The sequence below is a fragment of the Oncorhynchus masou genome, chromosome 17, assembly GCF_036934945.1.
Source record: "Oncorhynchus masou masou isolate Uvic2021 chromosome 17, UVic_Omas_1.1, whole genome shotgun sequence".
Classification (NCBI taxonomy): Eukaryota; Metazoa; Chordata; class Actinopteri; order Salmoniformes; family Salmonidae; genus Oncorhynchus; species Oncorhynchus masou.
The window spans coordinates 3,356,176-3,381,685 of record NC_088228.1 but is presented as its reverse complement, the minus strand read 5'-3'; the positions used below and the strand labels follow the sequence as shown (position 1 = coordinate 3,381,685).

At 43.9% G+C, this 25,510-nt stretch overlaps 1 protein-coding gene across 1 annotated transcript in view; it reads left to right on the top strand.

Moving 5' to 3' along the window:
- Window positions 1-25,510, top strand: part of LOC135558332 (microtubule cross-linking factor 1-like) — a 136,983-nt gene that overhangs the window by 3,602 nt on the left and 107,871 nt on the right. The window contains 2 exon segments of the mRNA XM_064992071.1: window positions 2,403-2,627; window positions 5,182-5,340. Of these exon segments, the coding sequence (XP_064848143.1) occupies window positions 2,403-2,627; window positions 5,182-5,340 (384 nt within the window).

Genomic DNA, 25,510 nt, shown 5'->3' with positions numbered 1-25,510 from the left:
CCTGTTAGTCTGTCTGTCTACCTCTCTGTCTGTCTGTTAGTTTGTCTGTCTACTCTCTGTCTGTCTGTTAGTTTGTCTGTCTACCTCTCTGTCTGTCTGTTAGTCTGTCTGTCTACCTCTCTGTCTGTTAGTCTGTCTGTCTACCTCTCTGTCTGTTAGTCTGTCTGTCTACCTCTCTGTCTGTTAGTCTGTCTGTCTACCTCTCTGTCTGTTAGTCTGTCTGTCTACCTCTCTGCCTGTTAGTCTGTCTGTCTACCTCTCTGTCTGTCTGTTAGTTTGTCTGTCTACCTCTCTGTCTGTCTGTTAGTTTGTCTGTCTACCTCTCTGTCTGTCTGTTAGTTTGTCTGTCTACCTCTCTGTTTGTTAGTCTGTCTGTCTACCTCTCTGTCTGTCTGTTAGTTTGTCTGTCTACCTCTCTGTTTGTTAGTCTGTCTGTCTACCTCTCTGTCAGTTAGTCTGCCAGCTGGGGCCACAGTCACACTCCCTATCTCCTCTCCTTCCTCTGTCCTCTTCCCACTCCTGTCTCTCTCTCTCTTCTCTCTATGTCTCTCCGTCCCACAACACAAGCACAGTTCAGGCTTCTCTCTTCCCTTCCTGCAACATAATACCTTCACAAAAATCATTAAGAGGTTATTGATTATTCGGGATGGACAGAAAAGGAAGATAAATGAAAGTGCAGAAGCACATGGAGCTACAGGCCATAAGTACGGGTTGATAGTGTTTAGGATCAGGTCATCAGTAATGTGAGGCTGTAGGCCTGTGTGTCTTTATCAGTACGGGTTGATAGTGTTTAGGATCAGGTCATCAGTAATGTGAGGCTGTAGGCCTGTGTGTCTTTATCAGTACAGGTTGATAGTGTTTAGGATCAGGTCATCAGTAATGTGAGGCTGTAGGCCTGTGTGTCTTTATCAGTACGGGTTGATAGTGTTTAGGATCAGGTCATCAGTAATGTGAGGCTGTAGGCCTGTGTGTCTTTATCAGTACGGGTTGATAGTGTTTAGGATCAGGTCATCAGTAATGTGAGGCTGTAGGCCCGTGTGTCTCTCCTCTCTCTGTGTGTCTCTGTGTGTCTCTCCTCTCTCTGTCTCTGTGTGTCTCTGTGTGTCTCTGTGTGTCTCTCCTCTCTCTGTGTGTCTCTGTGTGTCTCTCCTCTCTCTGTGTCTCTGTGTCTCTCATCTCTCTGTGTCTCTGTGTGTCTCTCCCCTCTGTGTGTCTCTGTGTGTCTCTCCTCTCTGTGTGTCTCTGTGTGTCTCTCATCTCTCTGTGTCTCTGTGTCTCTCCTCTCTCTGTGTGTCTCTGTGTGTCTCTCATCTCTCTGTGTCTCTGTGTCTCTCCCCTCTGTGTGTCTCTGTGTGTCTCTCCTCTCTGTGTGTCTCTGTGTGTCTCTCCTCTCTGTGTGTCTCTGTGTGTCTCTCCTCTCTGTGTGTCTCTGTGTGTCTCTCCTCTCTGTGTGTCTCTGTGTGTCTCTGTGTGTCTCTCCTCTCTGTGTGTCTCTGTGTGTCTCTCCTCTTTCTCGGTGTCTCTGTGTGTCTCTCCTCTCTGTGTGTCTCTGTGTCTCTCCTCTCTATGTGTGTCTGTGTGTCTCTCCTCTCTGTGTGTCTCTGTGTGTCTCTGCTCTCTGTGTGTCTCTGCTCTCTGTGTGTCTCTGTGTGTCTGCTCTCTGTGTGTCTCTGTGTGTCTCTCCTCTCTGTGTGTCTCTGTGTGTCTCTGCTCTCGGTGTGTCTCTGTGTGTCTCTCTGTGTCTGTGATTCTCTCCTCTCTGTGTGTCTCTGTGTGTCTCTCCTCTCTGTGTTACATTATACATACAGAAGTTTCAAAACAATAAAGACATTACAAATGTCATATTATATATATATATATATATATATATATATATATATATATATATATATATATATATATATATAGTGTTGTAACAATGTACAAATGCTTAAAGTACACAAGGGAAATTAAATAAATAAATAAATAAGCATAAATATGGGTTGTATTTACAATGGTGTTTGTTCTTCACTGGTTGCCCTTTTCTTGCGGCAACAGGTCACAAATCTTGCTGCTCTGATGGCACACTGTGGAATTTCACCCAGTAGATATGGGAGTTTATCAAAATTTGATTTGTTTTTGAATTCTTTGTGGATCTGTGTAATCTGAGGGAAATATGTGTCTCTAATATGGTCATACATTGGGCAGGAGGTTAGGAAGTGCAGCTCAGTTTCCACCTCATTTTGTGGGCAGTGAGCACATAGCCTGTCTTCTCTTGAGAGCCATGTCTGCCACGGAGGCCTTTCTCAATAGCAAGGCTATGCTCACTGAGTCTGTACATAGTCAAAGCTTTCCTTAAGTTTGGGTCAGTCACAGTGGCCAGGTATTCTGCCACTGTGTCCTCTCTGTCTCTCTCTCCTCAGGATGAAGTGGAGGAGCTGCGTGCAGAGATGGAGGAGGCCCGGGACAGTTACCTGGAGGAGGAGGTGTACCAGGTGCAGGAGTTACAGAGGGAGCTGGACCGGTCCAATAAGAAGTGCCGGATCCTACAGTACCGTCTCCGTAAGGCGGAGCAGAAGAGCCTCAGAGTGGCCCAGACTGGACATGTAGATGGAGAGCTGCTACGCAACCTGGAACAGGACATCAAGGTACGTGTTGTTGACGAGTGGTCCAACCTGGTCAGGACCTCAAGGTCTGTGTTGTTGACGAGTGGTCCAACCTGGTCAGGACCTCAAGGTCTGTGTTGTTGAAGAGTGGTCCAATCTGGTCAGGACATCAAGGTCTGTGTTGTTGACGAGTGGTCCAACCTGGTCAGGACCTCAAGGTCTGTGTTGTTGACGAGTGGTCCAACCTGGAACAGGACATCAAGGTCTGTGTTGTTGACGAGTGGTCCAATCTGGTCAGGACATCAAGGTCTGTGTTGTTGACGAGTGGTCCAACTTGGAACAGGACCTCAAGGTCTGTGTTGTTGACGAGTGGTCCAACCTGGAACAGGACCTCAAGGTCTGTGTTGTTGACGAGTGGTCCAACCTGGAACAGGACAACAAGGTCTGTGTTGTTGACGAGTGGTCCAACCTGGTCAGGACCTCAAGGTCTGTGTTGTTGATGAGTGGTCCAACCTGGAACAGGACAACAAGGTCTGTGTTGTTGACGAGTGGTCCAACCTGGTCAGGACATCAAGGTCTGTGTTGTTGACGAGTGGTCCAACCTGGTCAGGACCTCAAGGTCTGTGTTGTTGACGAGTGGTCCAACCTGGAACAGGACAACAAGGTCTGTGTTGTTGACGAGTGGTCCAACCTGGAACAGGACCTCAAGGTCTGTGTTGTTGACGAGTGGTCCAATCTGGTGGGGACATCAAGGTCTGTGTTGTTGACGAGTGGTCCAATCTGGTCAGGACATCAAGGTCTGTGTTGTTGACGAGTGGTCCAATCTGGTCAGGACATCAAGGTCTGTGTTGTTGACGAGTGGTCCAACCTGGAACAGGACATCAAGGTCTGTGTTGTTGACGAGTGGTCCAACCTGGAACAGGACCTCAAGGTCCGTGTTGTTGACGAGTGGTCCAACCTGGAACAGGACATCAAGGTCCGTGTTGTTGACGAGTGGTCCAACCTGGAACAGGACATCAAGGTCTGTGTTGTTGACGAGTGGTCCAACCTGGAACAGGACAACAAGGTCTGTGTTGTTGACGAGTGGTCCAACCTGGTCAGGACATCAAGGTCTGTGTTGTTGACGAGTGGTCCAACCTGGAACAGGACCTCAAGGTCTGTGTTGTTGACGAGTGGTCCAACCTGGTCAGGACATCAAGGTCTGTGTTGTTGACGAGTGGTCCAATCTAGTCAGGACATCAAGGTCTGTGTTGTTGACGAGTGGTCCAATCTGGTCAGGACATCAAGGTCTGTGTTGTTGACGAGTGGTCCAATCTGGTCAGGACATCAAGGTCTGTGTTGTTGACGAGTGGTCCAACCTGGTCAGGACCTCAAGGTCTGTGTTGTTGACGAGTGGTCCAATCTGGTCAGGACATCAAGGTCTGTGTTGTTGACGAGTGGTCCAACCTGGTCAGGACCTCAAGGTCTGTGTTGTTGACGAGTGGTCCAATCTGGTCAGGACATCAAGGTCTGTGTTGTTGACGAGTGGTCCAATCTGGTCAGGACATCAAGGTCTGTGTTGTTGACGAGTGGTCCAACCTGGTCAGGACATCAAGGTCTGTGTTGTTGACGAGTGGTCCAACCTGGAACAGGACCTCAAGGTCTGTGTTGTTGACGAGTGGTCCAACCTGGTCAGGACATCAAGGTCGGTGTTGTTGACGAGTGGTCCAACCTGGAACAGGACCTCAAGGTCTGTGTTGTTGACGAGTGGTCCAACCTGGAACAGGACCTCAAGGTCTGTGTTGTTGACGAGTGGTCCAACCTGGAACAGGACATCAAGGTCCGTGTTGTTGACGAGTGGTCCAACCTGGTCAGGACATCAAGGTCTGTGTTGTTGACGAGTGGTCCAACCTGGAACAGGACCTCAAGGTCCGTGTTGTTGACGAGTGGTCCAACCTGGTCAGGACATCAAGGTCTGTGTTGTTGACGAGTGGTCCAACCTGGAACAGGACATCAAGGTCTGTGTTGTTGACGAGTGGTCCAACCTGGTCAGGACATCAAGGTCTGTGTTGTTGACGAGTGGTCCAACCTGGAACAGGACCTCAAGGTCCGTGTTGTTGACGAGTGGTCCAACCTGGAACAGGACATCAAGGTCCGTGTTGTTGACGAGTGGTCCAACCTGGAACAGGACAAGGTCTGTGTTGTTGACGAGTGGTCCAACCTGGAACAGGACCTCAAGGTCTGTGTTGTTGACGAGTGGTCCAACCTGGTCAGGACATCAAGGTCGGTGTTGTTGACGAGTGGTCCAATCTGGTCAGGACCTCAAGGTCTGTGTTGTTGACGAGTGGTCCAACCTGGTCAGGACATCAAGGTCGGTGTTGTTGATGAGTGGTCCAACCTGGTTCATGTACTGTGTCCATGTACTGTGTCCATGTACTGTGTTCATGTACTGTGTCCATCTGTGTGTTTCATGACCTCAATGTATTTAGGACTTATTATTGTCACGTGTGACTCCATGTGATTGTTTCTCCGTGTACCTGTGTCTCCATGTGACTGTGTCTCCATGTAACTGTGCCCCTGTGTAATTGTGTCCCCATGTGACTGTGTCCCTGTGCAGGTGGCCAAAGATGTGTCAGTGCGTTTGCACAACGAGCTGGAGAACGTAGAAGACAAGAGGACCAGGGCTGAAGATGAGAATGAGCTGCTGAGACAGAGGATCATCGAGGTGGAGATCTCTAACCAGGCTCTGCACAATGAACTGGACAGAACCAAAGAGGTATGAAAAGAGGAGGAGGAGAAGGGGGAGGAGGAGGAGAAAGAGGAGGGTGGAGGGGGAGGAGGAGGAGGAGGAGGAGGAGGAGTTGGAGAAGGGGGAGGAGGAGGAGGAGGAGGAGGAGGAGGAGGAGAAGGGGGAGGAGGAGGAGTTGGAGAAGGGGGGAGGAGGAGGAGGAGGAGGAGGAGGAGGAGGAGGAGTTGGAGGAGAAGAGGAGGGTGGGAGGGAGGAGGAGGAGGAGGAGGAGGGGAGGGGGAGGGGAGGAGAAAGGGGGGAGGGGAGGAGGAGGAAGAGGAGGGTGGAGGGGGAGGAGGAGGGAGGAGGAGGAGGAGTTGGAGATATCTGAACAGGCTTTACTAGGGATCAGGGATCATCAACTAGATTCAGCCACGGGCCGATTTTTTTTTCTTGAACGGATGGTTGGGGGACCGGAACGTAATTACAAATAATATGTCGACTGCAAATTGACCGCAAGAAGCCCAAACAGATATAATATTTGACTACAACATAATCATTTAAAATCTTGCTTACATTTGTATGCGATCACATACAGTGCATTTCTGGAAGGATTCAGACCCCTTGCCTTTTTCCACATTCTGTTACGTTACAGCCTTATTCTAAACTGAATAAAACATTCTCATCAATCTACACACAATACCCCGCAATGACATCACAATGGCATCACAATACCCCACAATGACATCACAATACCCCACAATGACATCACAATACCCCACAATGACAACACAATACCCCACAATGACATCACAATACCCCACAATGACTAAGCAAAAACAGTTTAAAAAAAATCACATTTACATAGAGTACCAGTTAAAAGTTTGGACACACCTAACCATTCAAGGGTTTTTCTTTATTTTTTACTATTTTCTACATTGTAGACTAATAGTGAGACATCAAAACTATGAATTAACACATATGGAATTATGTAGTAACCAAAAAAGTGTTAAACAAATCCAAATATATTTTATAGCCACCCTTTTGCCTTGATGACAGCTTTGCACACCTGATCTCAGCTTTGACGCGACATGCTTGGCACACCTGTATTTGGGGAGTTTCTCTCATTCTTCTCCACAGATCCTCCCAAGCGCAGTCAGATTGGATGGGGAGCATCACTGCACAGCTATTTTCAGGTCTCTCCAGAGATGTTCAAGTCCGGGTTCAAGTCCGGGCTCTGGCTGGTCCCAAATCCACTCCTACGTTGTATTGGCTGTGTGCTTAGGGTCGTTGTCCTGTTAAAGGCTTCACCTGTCCCTCGATCCTGACTAGTCTCCCAATCCCTGCTGCTGAAAAACATCCCCACAGCATGATGCTGCCACCACCATACTTCATCATAGACATGACATGACACAGACATGACGCTTGGCATTCAGGCCAAAGAGTTCTCCCATCTCCACAGAGGAACTCTGGAGCTCTGTCAGAGTGACCATCGGGTCTTTGGTCACTTCCCTGACCAAGGCCCTTTTCCCCTGAATGCTCAGTTTGGCCAGGCGGCCGGCTTGGTGGTTCTAAACTTCTTCCATTTAAGAATGATGGAGGCCACTGTGTTCTTGGGGACCTTCTATGCTGCAGAAATGTTTTGGTACTCTTCCCCAGATCTGTGCCTCGACTCAATCCTGTCTCGGAGCTCTACGGACAATTCCTTTGACCTCATGACTAGGTTTTTGCTCTGACACTGTCAACTGTGGGACCTTATATAGACAGGTGTGTGCCTGGCCTAATACAACCTGGCCTGTTAAAACTACACCCTGGCCTAATAAAACTACACCCTGGCCTAATAAAACTACACCCTGGCCTAATAAAACTACACCCTGGCCTAATAAAACTACACCCTGGCCAAATAAAACTACACCCTGGCTAAATAAAACTACACCCTGGCTAAATAAAACTACACCCTGGCTAAATAAAACTACACCCTGGCTAAATAAAACTACACCCTGGCCAAATAAAACTACACCCTGGCCTAATAAAACTACACCCTGGCCAAATAAAACTACACCCTGGCTAAATAAAACTACACCCTGGCCAAATAAAACTACACCCTGGCCAAATAAAACTACACCCTGACCTAATAAAACTACACCCTGGCCTAATAAAACTACACCCTGGCCAAATAAAACTACACCCTGACCTAATAAAACTACACCCTGACCTAATAAAACTACACCCTGGCCTAATAAAACTACATCCTGGGCCAAATTCGTCCCTCAGGCCGACAGTTGGCGAACCCTGCTCAACACAATGAACTGGACAAAGAGGTAGGGTGAAGATGATGGTGGTGGTGATGAAGATGAGGAGGAAGAGGAGGATCATAATAAGGTAGAAGTTAAAACGGTCACACAGATTCTGTTCAGTGAAAAGGTCTGATTGGTCAGCGTCTGTGGCCTGTTAGCTCAGAGGTGATGCATTCTGGGTATAATGAGATGAGAAGCAGCTATTCTGGGTGGTGTGTGTTTCAGCGTACAGCATGCTGTTGTCTGTGCATTAGGTGTGTGTTTGAAGGTCTGCCTGCTGTGTGTATGTCAGTGTCAGCTTTAAAAGGCTAATGGACAATGACAGAGTGATGGGTACAAATCTGTCTGGGAGCAGAGAGAGAAAGAGAGACATAAGGCTGCTGCTAAAGGGGCAGGGCAGGCAATATGGTCGAGCCACACTCTGTATGGAGCTTCAATGGGAATCTATACAGATAGCTGCCCTGTTTGAGTTCTATCAGCTGTGCTTGTCACATTAGTTGATCCATGTCAGGTTCCTAAGCCCCCGAGTACAGAACGTCTCTACCTTTTGTTTGTTTGTATGAACTTACCATTTATTGACACTATTTGACATTGTTGACCTACTGATAACATTTGGTGTTAATGTTGACAGGCAAAGTTCTCCACAAAAAAAAAATCCATAACACTTAAATAATAATAATGGTAATTTAGGCTTCATTAAAGAAGCCGCAACAACATTTGTGACCCACTACCTCAATCATTTTTTTATGTAGCAAATTTGTATTTTATTTTTATTATTATTATTATTATTTGTTACATCGGATACAAGTAGAGACTCGAAAATGGTATATAATCGACTGCAGCTGAGGAACAATGAGAAAGTCATTTCTTCTTTGGAAGTTGCTAAACTTGTATCCCCACTTTTGAGAAAATGGCCCTTGAATGTTTTAGTACACCTACTGGAGAGCTTAGCTGTGTTCGAATACCCGTACTAACATTCTGTATACCACATACTTAATGAGTATGTACTACATTTAGTTAATTTTAGTGTACTGTAAACAAACTGTATCCTTTCAGTTGAGTGTACTAGCGCTTTGCCTGTCTTCCGGAAATTGATGCTGTTGCTATGCAACGTCTTGCTAGCTTGTTAGCATAGAAATTGCTAACTAGACATTTTACGACTTCGGTTGCGTTTGTAAATTCCATCTGGAGTGCGCTCTGGGCGTTCGTTAAAAAAATGCACTTCTGAGCATTCAGACCGCACAGTGGACACTCTGGCCGAGGAGTGGGTTGATCCGAGTGTTCTGACCTCAGTCAGAACACGGCAGTCAAGCACCCAAGCTAACTGTCTAACGCTGGCTAGCTTGCTAGCTACTTCCAGACATAAATGAGAGAACACTTCACTCTGACCATTTTACTCACCTTAGCAGAGCTGGTTAGGCTGTTTTCATGTTATCCATTGCGTTGGTGACTGTAACTGTGCTGCTGGCAACAATTTAATTACGCATTTTTTTGCCAACGTTTACTGACACCGGGCCGTATTCAACGGGTGTTGAGCGTTTTGTAAATTCATCAGTTATTCTGCGCTCTGGCGCACAGACGAGAAATCAGAGTAGATAGCCAGAGTGAATTAACAATGACCATTGAGAACGCACGACGACGATACCACTTAGCTAAGTTAAGAATGACATATAGTTAATATACTGGCAAGTTCCATGTATTAGTAGCTAGCTAACATACCGGTACATACTGCTGTAATGCTATGTGGTCCATAAGGATAGAGTAGCTAACATACTGCTGTAATGCTATGTGGTCCATAAGGATAGAGTAGCTAACATACTGGTACATACTGCTGTAATGCTATGTGGTCCATAAGGATAGAGTAGCTAACATACTGGTACATACTGCTGTAATGATATGTGGTCCATAAGGATAGAGTAGCTAACATACTGGTACATACTGCTGTAATGCTATGTGGTCCATAAGGATAGAGTAGCTAACATACTGGTACATACTGCTGTAATGCTATGTGGTCCATAAGGATAGAGTAGCTAACATACTGCTGTAATGCTATGTGGTCCATAAGGATAGAGTAGCTAACATACTGGTACATATTGCTGTAATGCTATGTGGTCCATAAGGATAGAGTAGCTAACATACTGCTGTAATGCTATGTGGTCCATAAGGATAGAGTAGCTAACATACTGGTACATACTGCTGTAATGCTATGTGGTCCATAAGGATAGAGTAGCTAACATACTGCTGTAATGCTATGTGGTCCATAAGGATAGAGTAGCTAACATACTGGTACATACTGCTGTAATGCTATGTGGTCCATAAGGATAGAGTAGCTAACATACTGGTACATACTGCTGTAATGCTATGTGGTCCATAAGGATAGAGTAGCTAACATACTGCTGTAATGCTATGTGGTCCATAAGGATAGAGTAGCTAACATACTGGTACATACTGCTGTAATGCTATGTGGTCCATAAGGATAGAGTAGCTAACATACCAGTACATACTGCTGTAATGCTATGTGGTCCATAAGGATAGAGTAGCTAACATACTGGTACATACTGCTGTAATGCTATGTGGTCCATAAGGATAGAGTAGCTAACATACTGGTACATATTGCTGTAATGCTATGTGGTCCATAAGGATAGAGTAGCTAACATACTGCTGTAATGCTATGTGGTCCATAAGGATAGAGTAGCTAACATACTGGTACATACTGCTGTAATGCTATGTGGTCCATAAGGATAGAGTAGCTAACATACTGGTACATACTGCTGTAATGCTATGTGGTCCATAAGCATAGAGTAGCTAACATACTGGTACATACTGCTGTAATGCTATGTGGTCCATAAGGATAGAGTAGCTAACATACTGGTACATACTGCTGTAATGCTATGTGGTCCATAAGGATAGAGTAGCTAACATACTGCTGTAATGCTATGTGGTCCATAAGGATAGAGTAGCTAACACACTGGTACATACTGCTGTAATGCTATGTGGTCCATAAGGATAGAGTAGCTAACATACTGGTACATACTGCTGTAATGCTATGTGGTCCATAAGGATAGAGTAGCTAACATACTGCTGTAATGCTATGTGGTCCAAAAGGATAGAGTAGCTAACATACTGGTACATACTGCTGTAATGCTATGTGGTCCATAAGGATAGAGTAGCTAACATACTGCTGTAATGCTATGTGGTCCATAAGGATAGAGTAACTAACATACTGGTACATACTGCTGTAATGCTATGTGGTCCATAAGGATAGAGTAGCTAACATACTGCTGTAATGCTATGTGATCCATAAGGATAGAGTAGCTAACATACTGGTACATACTGCTGTAATGCTATGTGGTCCATAAGGATAGAGTAGCTAACATACTGCTGTAATGCTATGCGGTCCATAAGGATAGATTAGCTAACATACTGCTGTAATGCTATGTGGTCCATAAGGATAGAGTAGCTAACATACTGGTACATACTGCTGTAATGCTATGTGGTCCATAAGGATAGAGTAGCTAACATACTGGTACATACTGCTGTAATGCTATGTGGTCCATAAGGATAGAGTAGCTAACATACTGGTACATACTGCTGTAATGCTATGTGGTCCATAAGGATAGAGTAGCTAACATACTGGTACATACTGCTGTAATGCTATGTGGTCCATAAGGATAGAGTAGCTAACATACTGCTGTAATGCTATGTGGTCCATAAGAACAGAGTAGCTAACATACTGGTACATACTGCTGTAATGCTATGTGGTCCATAAGGATACAGTAGCTAACATACTGGTGCATACTAGTTCTATATACTAGTTCTATATACTGGTTCTATATTCTAGTTCATACTATATACTAGTTCTATATACTGGTTTATTATACTGGTTCTATATACTAGTTCATACTATATACTAGTTCATACTATATACTGGTTCTATATACTAGTTCATACTATATACTAGTTCTATATACTAGTTCATACTATATACTAGTTCTATATACTAGTTCTATATATTAGTTCTGTATACTAGTTCTATATATTAGTTCTGTATACTAGTTCTGTATACTAGTTCTGTATACTAGTTCTATATACTAGTTCTATATACTAGTTCATACTATATACTAGTTCTATATACTAGTTCTATATACTGGTTCTATATACTATATACTGGTTCTATATACTAGTTCTATATACTAGTTCTATATACTAGTTCTATATACTATATACTAGTTCTATATACTAGTTCTATATACTAGTTCATACTATATACTAGTTCTATATACTAGTTCATACTATATACTAGTTCTATATACTAGTTCATACTATATACTAGTTCATACTATATACTAGTTCTGTATACTAGTTCTATATACTAGTTTATACTAGTTCTATATACTGGTTCTATATACTGGTTATATATACTAGTTCATACTATATACTAGTTCTATATACTAGTTCTATATACTAGTTCTGTATACTAGTTCTATATACTAGTTCATACCATATACTAGTTTTATATACTAGTTCATACTATATATTGGTTCTATATACTAGTTCTATATACTATATACTAGTTCTATATACTAATTCTATATACTAGTTCTATATACTAGTTCATACTATATACTAGTTCTATATACTAGTTCTATATACTAGTTCATACTATATACTAGTTCATACTATATACTAGTTCTATATACTAGTTCATACTATATACTAGTTCTATATACTAGTTCTATATATTAGTTCTGTATACTAGTTCTATATATTAGTTCTGTATACTAGTTCTGTATACTAGTTCTGTATACTAGTTCTATATACTAGTTCTATATACTAGTTCATACTATATACTAGTTCTATATACTAGTTCTATATACTGGTTCTATATACTATATACTGGTTCTATATACTAGTTCTATATACTAGTTCTATATACTAGTTCTATATACTATATACTAGTTCTATATACTAGTTCTATATACTAGTTCATACTATATACTAGTTCTATATACTAGTTCATACTATATACTAGTTCTATATACTAGTTCATACTATATACTAGTTCATACTATATACTAGTTCTGTATACTAGTTCTATATACTAGTTTATACTAGTTCTATATACTGGTTCTATATACTGGTTATATATACTAGTTCATACTATATACTAGTTATATATACTAGTTCATACTATATACTAGTTCTATATACTAGTTCTATATACTATTTCTGTATACTAGTTCTGTATACTAGTTCTATATTCTAGTTCATACTATATAATAGTTCTATATACTAGTTCTATATACTAGTTCTATATACTGGTTCTATATACTAGTTCATACTATATACTAGTTCTATATTCTGGTTCTATATACTAGTTCTATATACTAGTTCTGTATACTAGTTATATATACTATATACTAGTTCTATATACTAGTTCTATATACTGGTTCTATATACTAGTTCATACTATATACTAGTTCTATATACTAGTTCTTTATACTAATTCTGTATACTAGTTCTATATACTAGTTCTATATACTGGTTCTATATACTAGTTCATACTATATACTAGTTCTATATACTAGTTCTTTATACTAGTTCTATATACTGGTTCTATATTCTAGTTCTGTATACTAGTTCATACTATATACTAGTTCTATATACTAGTTCTATATACTATATACTAGTTCTATATACTAGTTCATATTATATACTAGCATACTATATACTAGGTCTCTATACTAGTTCTATATACTTGTTCTATATACTAATTCATACTATTTACTAGTTCATACTATATACTAGTTCTATATACTAGTTCATACTATATACTAGTTCTATATACTAGTTCTATATACTGGTTCTATATACTAGTTCATACTATATACTAGTTCTATATACTAGTTCTATATACTAGTTCTGTATACTAGTTCTATATACTATATACTAGTTCTATATACTAGTTCTATATACTAGTTCTATATACTGGTTCTATATACTAGTTCTATATACTAGTTCTATATACTAGTTCTATATACTGGTTCTATATACTAGTTATATATACTAGTTCATACTATATACTAGTTCTATATACTAGTTCTATATACTATATACTAGTTCTATATACTAGTTCATATTATATACTAGTTCTATATACTAGCATACTATATACTAGGTCTCTATACTAGTTCTATATACTTGTTCTATATACTAATTCATACTATATACTAGTTCATACTATATACTAGTTCATACTATATACTAGTTCTATATACTAGTTCTATATACTAGTTCATACTATATACTAGTTCTCTATACTAGTTCTATATACTAGTTATGTATACTTGTTCATACTATATACTTGTTCTATGTACTAGTTCTATATACTAGTTCTATATACTAGGTCTCTATACTAGTTCTATATACTAATTCATACTATATACTAGTTCTATATACTAGTTCTCTATACTAGTTCTATATACTAGTTCTGTATACTAATTCATACTATATACTAGTTCATACTATATACTAGTTCTATATTCTAGTTCTCTATACTAGTTCTATATACTAGGTCTCTATACTAGTTCTATATACTAGTTCTATATACTAATTCATACTATATACTAGTTCTCTATACTAGTTCTATATACTAGTTCTCTATACTAGTTCTATATACTAGTTCTGTATACTAATTCATACTATATACTAGTTCATACTATATACTAGTTCTATATACTAGTTCTCTATACTAGTTCTATATACTAGTTCTGTACACCAGTTCTATATACTAGTTCTATATACTGGTTCTATATACTAGTTCATACTATATACTAGTTCATACTCTATACTAGTTCATACTATATACTAGTTCATACTATATACTAGTCACTAATAGTACAGTTTAGTGCAGATAGTGTGAGCATTCGAACACAGATCTTGTCTTTTGTCTGCACCCATTCAGCATTGTTCACATCCTCTTAAGCCTTAGCCCCACCCATTCAGCATCGTTCACACCCTCTTAAGCCTTAGCCCCACCCATTCAGCATCGTTCACACCCTCTTAAGCCTTAGCCCCACCCATTCAGCATCGTTCACACCCTCTTAAGCCTTAGCCCCACCCATTCAGCATCGTTCACATCCTCTTAAGCCTTAGCCCCACCCATTCAGCATCGTTCACACCCTCTTAAGCCTTAGCCCCACCCATTCAGCATCGTTCACACCCTCTTAAGCCTTAGCCCCACCCATTCAGCATTGTTCACATCCTCTTAAGCCTTAGCCCCACCCATTCAGCATTGTTCACATCCTCTTAAGCCTTAGCCCCACCCATTCAGCATCGTTCACACTCTCTTAAGCCTTAGCCCCACCCATTCAGCATCGTTCACATCCTCTTAAGCCTTAGCCCCACCCATGCAGCATCGTTCACACCCTCTTAAGTCTTAGCCCCACCCATTCAGCATCGTTCACACTCTCTTAAGCCTTAGCCCCACCCATTCAGCATCGTTCACATCCTCTTAAGCCTTAGCCCCACCCATGCAGCATCGTTCACACCCTCTTAAGTCTTAGCCCCACCCATTCAGCATCGTTCACACCCTCTTAAGCCTTAACCCCACCCATTCAGCATCGTTCACACCCTCTTAAGCCTTAACCCCACCCATTCAGCATCGTTCACACTCTCTTAAGCCTTAGCCCCACCCATCTCATTAAGGATCCACATGTGAGGAAGACCCAGGACCTTCAACACCGATCCAGGTTTCTGGCATTGGGTCTGACATTAAGCTTTAAAATGCTTTGGTATTCTCCTTATTTGATGATGTCATGGCACTCAGTGCCAGAGGCAGCAAAGCAACCCCAAAACATCACTGAACCCTGCTCCATGTTTGACTGTAGGGAAGGTGTCCTGTTCTTTGAAAGCTTATATTTTGTTTTCTGTAAACACAGAGATGGTGTGTGCTTTACCAAAAAAAAAAAAACTCTTATTTGGTGTCATCTGTCCACAGGACATTCTCCCTGATGGATTCTTGGCATGTTCAGGTGTGTTCTGCAAGGAACACAACACATGAATAATGACTGTAAGCTAGCTAGTTACCTTGCTAATACACTTTGTTTACTTATTGGGAAATAATTGCTATCTAGCTAGCTACACTGGATGCAGCCATTGTTGCTGCAGCCAGCAAGCTAACTAGCTAACCAAAACGTGGCTAACTACCAAATGGAAATAATTAAGCTATTTCTGTACATTACCATCTGTCACGTTCTGACCTTAGTTCTGTTATTATATCTTTGTTTTAGTATGGTCAGGGTGTGAGTTGGGTGGGTTGTCTATGTTAGTTTTTCTATGATTTGCTATTTCTGTGTTTGTCCTGATATGGTTCTCAATCAAAGGCAGCTGTCAATCATTGTTATTTCCATGTTTAATAAATATGCACACGTGCCACGCTGCACCTTGGTCCTCACCTTCATCCACCGACGACGGCCGTTACACCATATATAGCTAGTTAGACCCTTTCTGACAATTGTACTGTGAACAACACAAGGTTAGCTAGCTGGATATCTAGCTAGGAAAGCTAGTTCTAGTTTTGCTTAGCTACAGTAGCCAAGACAATTTTATGATCATGATCATCTCCTGGCCAAATTTAGTTTGCTTTGAAAAGATACACAAATATTATTACTATCAATGAAGATCCCTGTAAACATTTCAAATGATGTAAAGTTTTTTTATTACAGTTAGTTAGAAGGAGAACAACGTCTTGTCTTCTCATTCGGATAAAATCCGACCGACCACCGACTGTCACAGCGCAGCACAAGCGGAAAAAAATGAAAACTACTTTGAAATCAGGCCACCAGGTTATTATTTCCTGACTGAAATATCTGGATGAAATGGAAAACGTGAAATAGATTTATGATTGTGTTCTCGACAGTACAATTTCGAACATGTGAGTGCAGAAATTGTGCACCAATATCAGATAACTTTGAAACTTTTCAAACAACGACATTTTCACAATGCCTTCAAATGAATTCATTTTCGAACATTCCAAAGGAACATGTTGACAGGAAGCCACGCCTCCTTTCGTGTTAAATCACGGATACAACATCTACCCTGACCAAAATATTATTGCTATTTATTATTCTATTTTATATGCTATTATTATCATTTAATTATGTATTTAGCTGTTGTAATAAAGAAAGGTTTGGAAAAACAGGGTAACCTTTGCCGGTCACCTTTTTAAAGAAGTTAAGAACTTATCCGGATCCTAAGCACCTGATATCTGACCTCAGTACACCACACCTCCACCTTGTCGTTTGCTGATGCAGCAACTATCAGGTGTAGACTAAATATTTATTTGACATTGTTTGACTTTGTTGACTTTTCCAGAGCTCTCTGGCCCCTAGTGGGGTTAATCAAAGCCAGGGTTCCCCAAATGGCAGCTAACCAGGGTTCCCCAAATGGCCCACCTGTTGGTTTTATTTGGCACCCCAAGTGTTCTGATCCAAAAAAATAAAAAATTAAATGGTGTTGGACATAGAAGAAAACACCAGGAAATCATCTCCAGGTGATTTTAATTGAACAAATCTGTTCCCAAGTATGCATACACATAATAGACACGTGATCGTATATACAAATGTAGCAAGATTTAAAAAATATTATTTTTTTGTCAAACATTATATCTGTTTCGTCTTCTTGTGGGTCAATTTGCAAATGATTTGTAATTACGTTCCGGTCCCCCAACCATCCGCTCAAGAAACAATCGTCCCGCGGCCGAATCTAGTTGATGACCTCTGATCCCTAGGCTGTAGACCGAGTTGATGACCTCTGATCCCTAGGCTGTAATACAGAGAGAGGAGGTCTGTGACGGTCATGGTCTTTTGGATGACTGTTTTGGATGATAATTGGCCAGCCAAATGACCGCAGCCACCGTAATAGCCGTTTTGAATAGAACAGATATATTTATTATTATTTTAATAGTTTTGTTTTGGTGCATATTTTCTGCTCTGCTCTTGACTCCTGATAAATAGAATGGCTGTCCCCTTTTCAACTCAGTGATGGCATAATTAGTCACATCAATTAGCATAATTGAAATGAATATTCTACATTACCATGGAAATTATTGCATCACAATACCAGGAAGCTATTACGAGTGTACCCCTGAGTTTACCACTGAAATTGCCAGGGTTAGAAGGTCCCAAGCCTGTTCTATTCCTATGTGTGCTGCAGTTGCATTGTGGGTGGCATTGCCTAGGCAACCGAAGACTCGTTTGCTTGTTTCAGCAAGGAGCAACAAAGTATCATCACGTTGTTAAGAGTCCATGTTACGGCAGAAATGAAAACAACCGCACGAATGCCCGGCCGTCAAATAAAGTCAAATATTCGTTGCACAAAAGCAAAACTAACAAAAATGTGTTTATATACAGTACCAGTCAAAAGTTTGGACACACCTGCTCACTTAAAAAAAAAAATCTACAATCTTGGCATTCTCTCAACCAGCTTCACCTGGAATGCTTTTCCAACCTAGGATGGGATGAGAAACAGATAGGAGGTGTAGAGATGATGGGATGAGACAGACAGATAGGAGGTGTAGAGATGATGGGATGAGGGAGACAGATAGGAGGTATAGAGATGATGGGATGAGGGAGACAGATAGGAGGTGTAGAGATGATGGGATGAGACAGACAGATAGGAGGTGTAGAGTGAGGATGGGATGAGACAGACAGATAGGAGGTGTAGAGTGAGGATGGGATGAGACAGACAGATAGGAGGTGTAGAGTGAGGATGGGATGAGCGAGACAGATAGGAGGTGTAGAGTGAGGATGGGATGAGACAGACAGATAGGAGGTGTAGAGATGATGGGATGAGGGAGACAGATAGGAGGTGTAGAGATGATGGGATGAGACAGACAGATAGGAGGTGTAGAGTGAGGATGGGATGAGACAGACAGATAGGAGGTGTAGAGATGATGGGATGAGACAGACAGATAGGAGGTGTAGAGTGAGGATGGGATGAGACAGACAGATACAGGGGGAGGTGTAGAGTGAGGATGGGATGAGGGAGACAGATAGGAGGTGTAGAGATGATGGGATGAGGGAGACAGATAGGAGGTGTAGAGATGATGGGATGAGACAGACAGATAGGAGGTGTAGAGATGATGGGATGAGACAGACAGATAGGAGGTGTAGAGATGATGGGATGAGGGAGACAGATAGGAGGTGTAGAGATGATGGGATGAGGGAGACAGATAGGAGGTGTAGAGATGATGGGATGAGGGAGACAGATAGGAGGTGTAGAGATGATGGGATGAGACAGACAGATAGGAGGTGTAGAGATGATGGGATGAGACAGACAGATAGGAGGTGTAGAGATGATGGGATGAGGGAGACAGATAGGAGGTGTAGAGTGAGGATGGGATGAGGGAGACAGATAGGAGGTGTAGAGTGAGGATGGGATGAGACAGACAGATAGGAGGTGTAGAGATGATGGGATGAGACAGACAGATAGGAGGTGTAGAGATGATGGGATGAGACAGACAGATAGGAGTTGTAGCGTGAGGATGGGATGAGGGAGACAGATACAGGGGGAGGTGTAGAGTGAGGATGGGATGAGCCAGACAGATACAGCGGGAGGTGTAGAGTGAGGATGGGATGAGGGAGACAGATACAGGGGGAGGTGTAGAGTGAGGATGGGATGAGGGAGACAGATACAGGGGGAGGTGTAGAGTGAGGTTGGGATGAGCCAGACAGATACAGGGGGAGGTGTAGAGTGAGGATGGGATGAGGGAGACAGATAGGAGGTGTAGAGATGATGGGATGAGGGAGACAGATAGGAGGTGTAGAGTGAGGATGGGATGAGACAGACAGATACAGGGGGAGGTGTAGAGTGAGGATGGGATGAGGGAGACAGATACAGGGGGAGGTGTAGAGTGAGGATGGGATGAGACAGACAGATACAGGGGGAGGTGTAGAGTGAGGATGGGATGAGGGAGACAGATACAGGGGGAGGTGTAGAGTGAGGATGGGATGAGGGAGACAGATACATTATGTGTGAAGCCGCTCTCCTTCCCTCGTCTCTAACTGATTACAGTTTCTCTCCACTCCCCTGAGGTTTGCCCCAGATGAACACTGGCTGGCTGGGAGCCTGGCAGCTTCTAGAGCTAGCTGGAGCTGGGTCTAGCTGCCTCTAGTGACTCCTTTCCTCTGCTCCTCTCCTTATCTCCTAACCTTGTCCTTTCCTCTACTCCTCTCCTTATTTCCTACGCTTGACTCCTTTCCTCTGCTCCTCTTCTTATCTCCTAACCTTGTCCTTTCCTCTACTCCTCTCTTTATCTCCTGCTCTTGACTCCTTTCTTCTGGTCCTCTCCTTATCTCCTAACCTTGACTCCTTTCCTCTGCTGATACAACAGGCCAGCTGCTCTGTCTACATGGTCAGACAGGATACAACAGGCCAGCTGCTCTGTCTACATGGTCAGACAGGATACAACAGGCCAGCTGCTCTGTCTACATGGTCAGACAGGATACAACAGGCCAGCTGCTCTGTCTACATGGTCAGATAGGATACAACAGGCCAGCTGCTCTGTCTACATGGTCAGACAGGATACAACAGGCCAGCTGCTCTGTCCACATGGTTAGACAGGATACAACAGGCCAGCTGCTCTGTCCACATGGTTAGACAGGATACAGAAGACCACACACACAGTATAGAGAGTGAGAGATCATTAGAGGGGTTTCATTCCTTTGGCATCTTCAAAGAAAAGCACAGCTGATGGGAATAACCAAGCCGCTGTAAAGAAATGTCATTGCATTTTGTTTAAAGGCCCAATGCAGCCATTTTTATATCATTAATTTCTGGGTAACAGTTAAGTAGTTGATTACTGTAATATATTTCCATTACAATAATCAAAAATTATTTTAAGCAAAAAACAATCTTGGCAAAAAATCTAGCTAGGACTGTCTGGGAGTGGGGAGGGGAGAACTAGCTGTTATTGGCAGAGAGGTTTGGAACTCTCTTTGTTATTGGCAGAGAGGTTTGGAACTCTCTTTGTTATTGGCAGAGAGGTTTGGAACTCTCTTTGTTATTGGCAGAGAGGTTTGGAACTCTCTTTGTTATTGGCAGAGAGGTTTGGAACTCTCTTTGTTATTGGCAGAGGTTTGAAACTCCTTTTGTTATTGGCAGAGAGGTTTGGAACTCTCTTTGTTATTGGCAGAGAGGTTTGGAACTCTCTTTGTTATTGGCAGAGAGGTTTGGAACTCCTTTTGTTTTTGGCAGAGAGGTTTGGAACTCCCTTTGTTATTGGCAGAGAGGTTTGGAACGCTCTTTGTTATTGGCAGAGAGGTTTGGAACGCTCTTTGTTATTGACAGAGAGGTTTGGAACGCTCTTTGTTATTGGCAGAGAGGTTTGGAACGCTCTTTGTTATTGACAGAGAGGTTTGGAACGCTCTTTGTTATTGGCAGAGAGGTTTGGAACGCTCTTTGTTATTGGCAGAGAGGTTTGGAACGCTATTTGTTATTGGCAGAGAGGTTTGAAACTCCCTTTGTTATTGGCAGAGAGGTTTGGAACTCTCTTTGTTATTGGCAGAGAGGTTTGGAACTCTCTTTGTTATTGGCAGAGAGGTTTGGAACTCTCTTTGTTTTTGGCAGAGAGGTTTGGAACTCCTTTTGTTATTGGCAGAGAGGTTTGAAACTCCTTTTGTTATTGGCAGAGAGGTTTGGAACTCTCTTTGTTATTGGCAGAGAGGTTTCGAACTCCTTTTGTTATTGGCAGAGAGGTTTGGAACTCCCTTTGTTATTGGCAGAGAGGTTTGGAACTCTCTTTGTTATTGGCAGAGAGGTTTGGAACTCTCTTTTTTATTGGCAGAGAGGTTTGAAAATCTCTTTGTTATTGGCAGAGAGGTTTGGAACGCTCTTTGTTATTGGCAGAGAGGTTTGGAACGCTCTTTGTTATTGGCAGAGAGGTTTGGAACTCTCTTTGTTATTGGCAGAGAGGTTTGGAACTCTCTTTGTTATTGGCAGAGAGGTTTGGAACTCTCTTTGTTATTGGCAGAGAGGTTTGGAACTCTCTTTGTTATTAGAGGGACTGATAAGCTGTGTCCTGCCCTGTCCTGCTGCAGAGAGGGACTGATAAGCTGTGTCCTGCTGCAGAGAGGGACTGATAAGCTGTGTCCTGCTGTAGAGAGGGACTGATAAGCTGTGTCCTGCTGCAGAGAGGGACTGATAAGCTGTGTCCTGCTGCAGAGAGGGACTGATAAGCTGTGTCCTGCCCTGTCCTGCTGCAGAGAGGGACTGATAAGCTGTGTCCTGCTGCAGAGAGGGACTGATAAGCTGTGTCCTGCTGCAGAGAGGGACTGATAAGCTGTGTCCTGCCCTGTCCTGCTGCAGAGAGGGACTGATAAGCTGTGTCCTGCCCTGTCCTGCTGCAGAGAGGGACTGATAAGATGTGTCCTGCTGCAGAGAGGGACTGATAAGCTGTGTCCTGCTGCAGAGAGGGACTGATAAGATGTGTCCTGCTGTAGAGAGGGACTGATAAGATGTGTCCTGCTGTAGAGAGGGACTGATAAGATGTGTCCTGCTGCAGAGAGGGACTGATAAGCTGTGTCCTGCTGCAGAGAGGGACTGATAAGCTGTGTCCTGCTGCAGAGAGGGACTGATAAGATGTGTCCTGCTGTAGAGAGGGACTGATAAGATGTGTCCTGCTGCAGAGAGGGACTGATAAGATGTGTCCTGCTGCAGAGAGGGACTGATAAGCTGTGTCCTGCCCTGTCCTGCTGCAGAGAGGGACTGATAAGCTGTGTCCTGCTGCAGAGAGGGACTGATAAGATGTGTCCTGCTGCAGAGAGGGACTGATAAGCTGTGTCCTGCTGCAGAGAGGGACTGATAAGCTGTGTCCTGCCCTGTCCTGCTGCAGAGAGGGACTGATAAGATGTGTCCTGCTGTAGAGAGGGACTGATAAGATGTGTCCTGCTGCAGAGAGGGACGGATAAGATGTGTCCTGCTGCAGAGAGGGACTGATAAGCTGTGTCCTGCCCTGTCCTGCTGCAGAGAGGGACTGATAAGCTGTGTCCTGCTGTAGAGAGGGACTGATAAGATGTGTCCTGCTGTAGAGAGGGACTGATAAGATGTGTCCTGCTGCAGAGAGGGACTGATAAGATGTGTCCTGCTGCAGAGAGGGACTGATAAGATGTGTCCTGCTGTAGAGAGGGACTGATAAGCTGTGTCCTGCTGCAGAGAGGGACTGATAAGCTGTGTCCTGCTGTAGAGAGGGACTGATAAGATGTGTCCTGCTGCAGAGAGGGACTGATAAGATGTGTCCTGCTGTAGAGAGGGACTGATAAGATGTGTCCTGCTGCAGAGAGGGACTGATAAGCTGTGTCCTGCTGCAGAGAGGGACTGATAAGCTGTGTCCTGCTGTAGAGAGGGACTGATAAGATGTGTCCTGCTGCAGAGAGGGACTGATAAGATGTGTCCTGCTGCAGAGAGGGACTGATAAGATGTGTCCTGCTGCAGAGAGGGACTGATAAGATGTGTCCTGCTGCAGAGAGGGACTGATAAGATGTGTCCTGCTGCAGAGAGGGACTGATAAGCTGTGTCCTGCCCTGTCCTGCTGCAGAGAGGGACTGATAAGCTGTGTCCTGCCCTGTCCTGCTGCAGAGAGGGACTGATAAGCTGTGTCCTGCTGTAGAGAGGGACTGATAAGATGTGTCCTGCCCTGTCCTGCTGCAGAGAGGGACTGATAAGCTGTGTCCTGCCCTGTCCTGCTGCAGAGAGGGACTGATAAGCTGTGTCCTGCTGCAGAGAGGGACTGATAAGATGTGTCCTGCCCTGTCCTGCTGCAGAGAGGGACTGATAAGCTGTGTCCTGCTGCAGAGAGGGACTGATAAGATGTGTCCTGCCCTGTCCTGCTGCAGAGAGGGACTGATAAGATGTGTCCTGCTGCAGAGAGGGACTGATAAGATGTGTCCTGCTGCAGAGAGGGACTGATAAGATGTGTCCTGCTGCAGAGAGGGACTGATAAGCTGTGTCCTGCTGCAGAGAGGGACTGATAAGATGTGTCCTGCTGCAGAGAGGGACTGATAAGCTGTGTCCTGCTGCAGAGAGGGACTGATAAGCTGTGTCCTGCCCTGTCCTGCTGCAGAGAGGGACTGATAAGATGTGTCCTGCCCTGTCCTGCTGCAGAGAGGGACTGATAAGCTGTGTCCTGCCCTGTCCTGCTGCAGAGAGGGACTGATAAGCTGTGTCCTGCTGCAGAGAGGGACTGATAAGATGTGTCCTGCCCTGTCCTGCTGCAGAGAGGGACTGATAAGATGTGTCCTGCCCTGTCCTGCTGCAGAGAGGGACTGATAAGCTGTGTCCTGCCCTGTCCTGCTGCAGAGAGGGACTGATAAGCTGTGTCCTGCTGCAGAGAGGGACTGATAAGATGTGTCCTGCCCTGTCCTGCTGCAGAGAGGGACTGATAAGATGTGTCCTGCCCTGTCCTGCTGCAGAGAGGGACTGATAAGATGTGTCCTGCTGCAGAGAGGGACTGATAAGATGTGTCCTGCTGCAGAGAGGGACTGATAAGCTGTGTCCTGCTGTAGAGAGGGACTGATAAGCTGTGTCCTGCTGTAGAGAGGGACTGATAAGATGTGTCCTGCTGTAGAGAGGGACTGATAAGCTGTGTCCTGCTGTAGAGAGGGACTGATAAGCTGTGTCCTGCTGTAGAGAGGGACTGATAAGATGTGTCCTGCTGTAGAGAGGGACTGATAAGCTGTGTCCTGCTGTAGAGAGGGACTGATAAGCTGTGTCCTGCTGTAGAGAGGGACTGATAAGCTGTGTCCTGCTGTAGAGAGGGACTGATAAGATGTGTCCTGCTGCAGAGAGGGACTGATAAGATGTGTCCTGCTGCAGAGAGGGACTGATATGATGTGTCCTGCTGCAGAGAGGGACTGATAAGATGTGTCCTGCCCTGTCCTGCTGTAGAGAGGGACTGATAAGATGTGTCCTGCTGTAGAGAGGGACTGATAAGATGTGTCCTGCTGCAGAGAGGGACTGATAAGATGTGTCCTGCTGCAGAGAGGGACTGATAAGATGTGTCCTGCTGCAGAGAGGGACTGATAAGATGTGTCCTGCTGCAGAGAGGGACTGATAAGATGTGTCCTGCTGCAGAGAGGGACTGATAAGATGTGTCCTGCCCTGTCCTGCTGTAGAGAGGGACTGATAAGATGTGTCCTGCTGTAGAGAGGGACTGATAAGATGTGTCCTGCTGCAGAGAGGGACTGATAAGATGTGTCCTGCTGCAGAGAGGGACTGATAAGCTGTGTCCTGCTGTAGAGAGGGACTGATAAGATGTGTCCTGCTGCAGAGAGGGACTGATAAGATGTGTCCTGCTGCAGAGAGGGACTGATAAGCTGTGTCCTGCTGCAGAGAGGGACTGATAAGATGTGTCCTGCTGCAGAGAGGGACTGATAAGCTGTGTCCTGCTGTAGAGAGGGACTGATAAGCTGTGTCCTGCCCTGTCCTGCTGCAGAGAGGGACTGATAAGATGTGTCCTGCTGTAGAGAGGGACTGATAAGATGTGTCCTGCTGCAGAGAGGGACTGATAAGATGTGTCCTGCTGCAGAGAGGGACTGATAAGATGTGTCCTGCTGCAGAGAGGGACTGATAAGATGTGTCCTGCCCTGTCCTGCTGCAGAGAGGGACTGATAAGATGTGTCCTGCTGCAGAGAGGGACTGATAAGCTGTGTCCTGCTGCAGAGAGGGACTGATAAGATGTGTCCTGCTGCAGAGAGGGACTGATAAGATGTGTCCTGCTGTAGAGAGGGACTGATAAGATGTGTCCTGCTGCAGAGAGGGACTGATAAGATGTGTCCTGCTGTAGAGAGGGACTGATAAGATGTGTCCTGCTGCAGAGAGGGACTGATAAGATGTGTCCTGCTGCAGAGAGGGACTGATAAGCT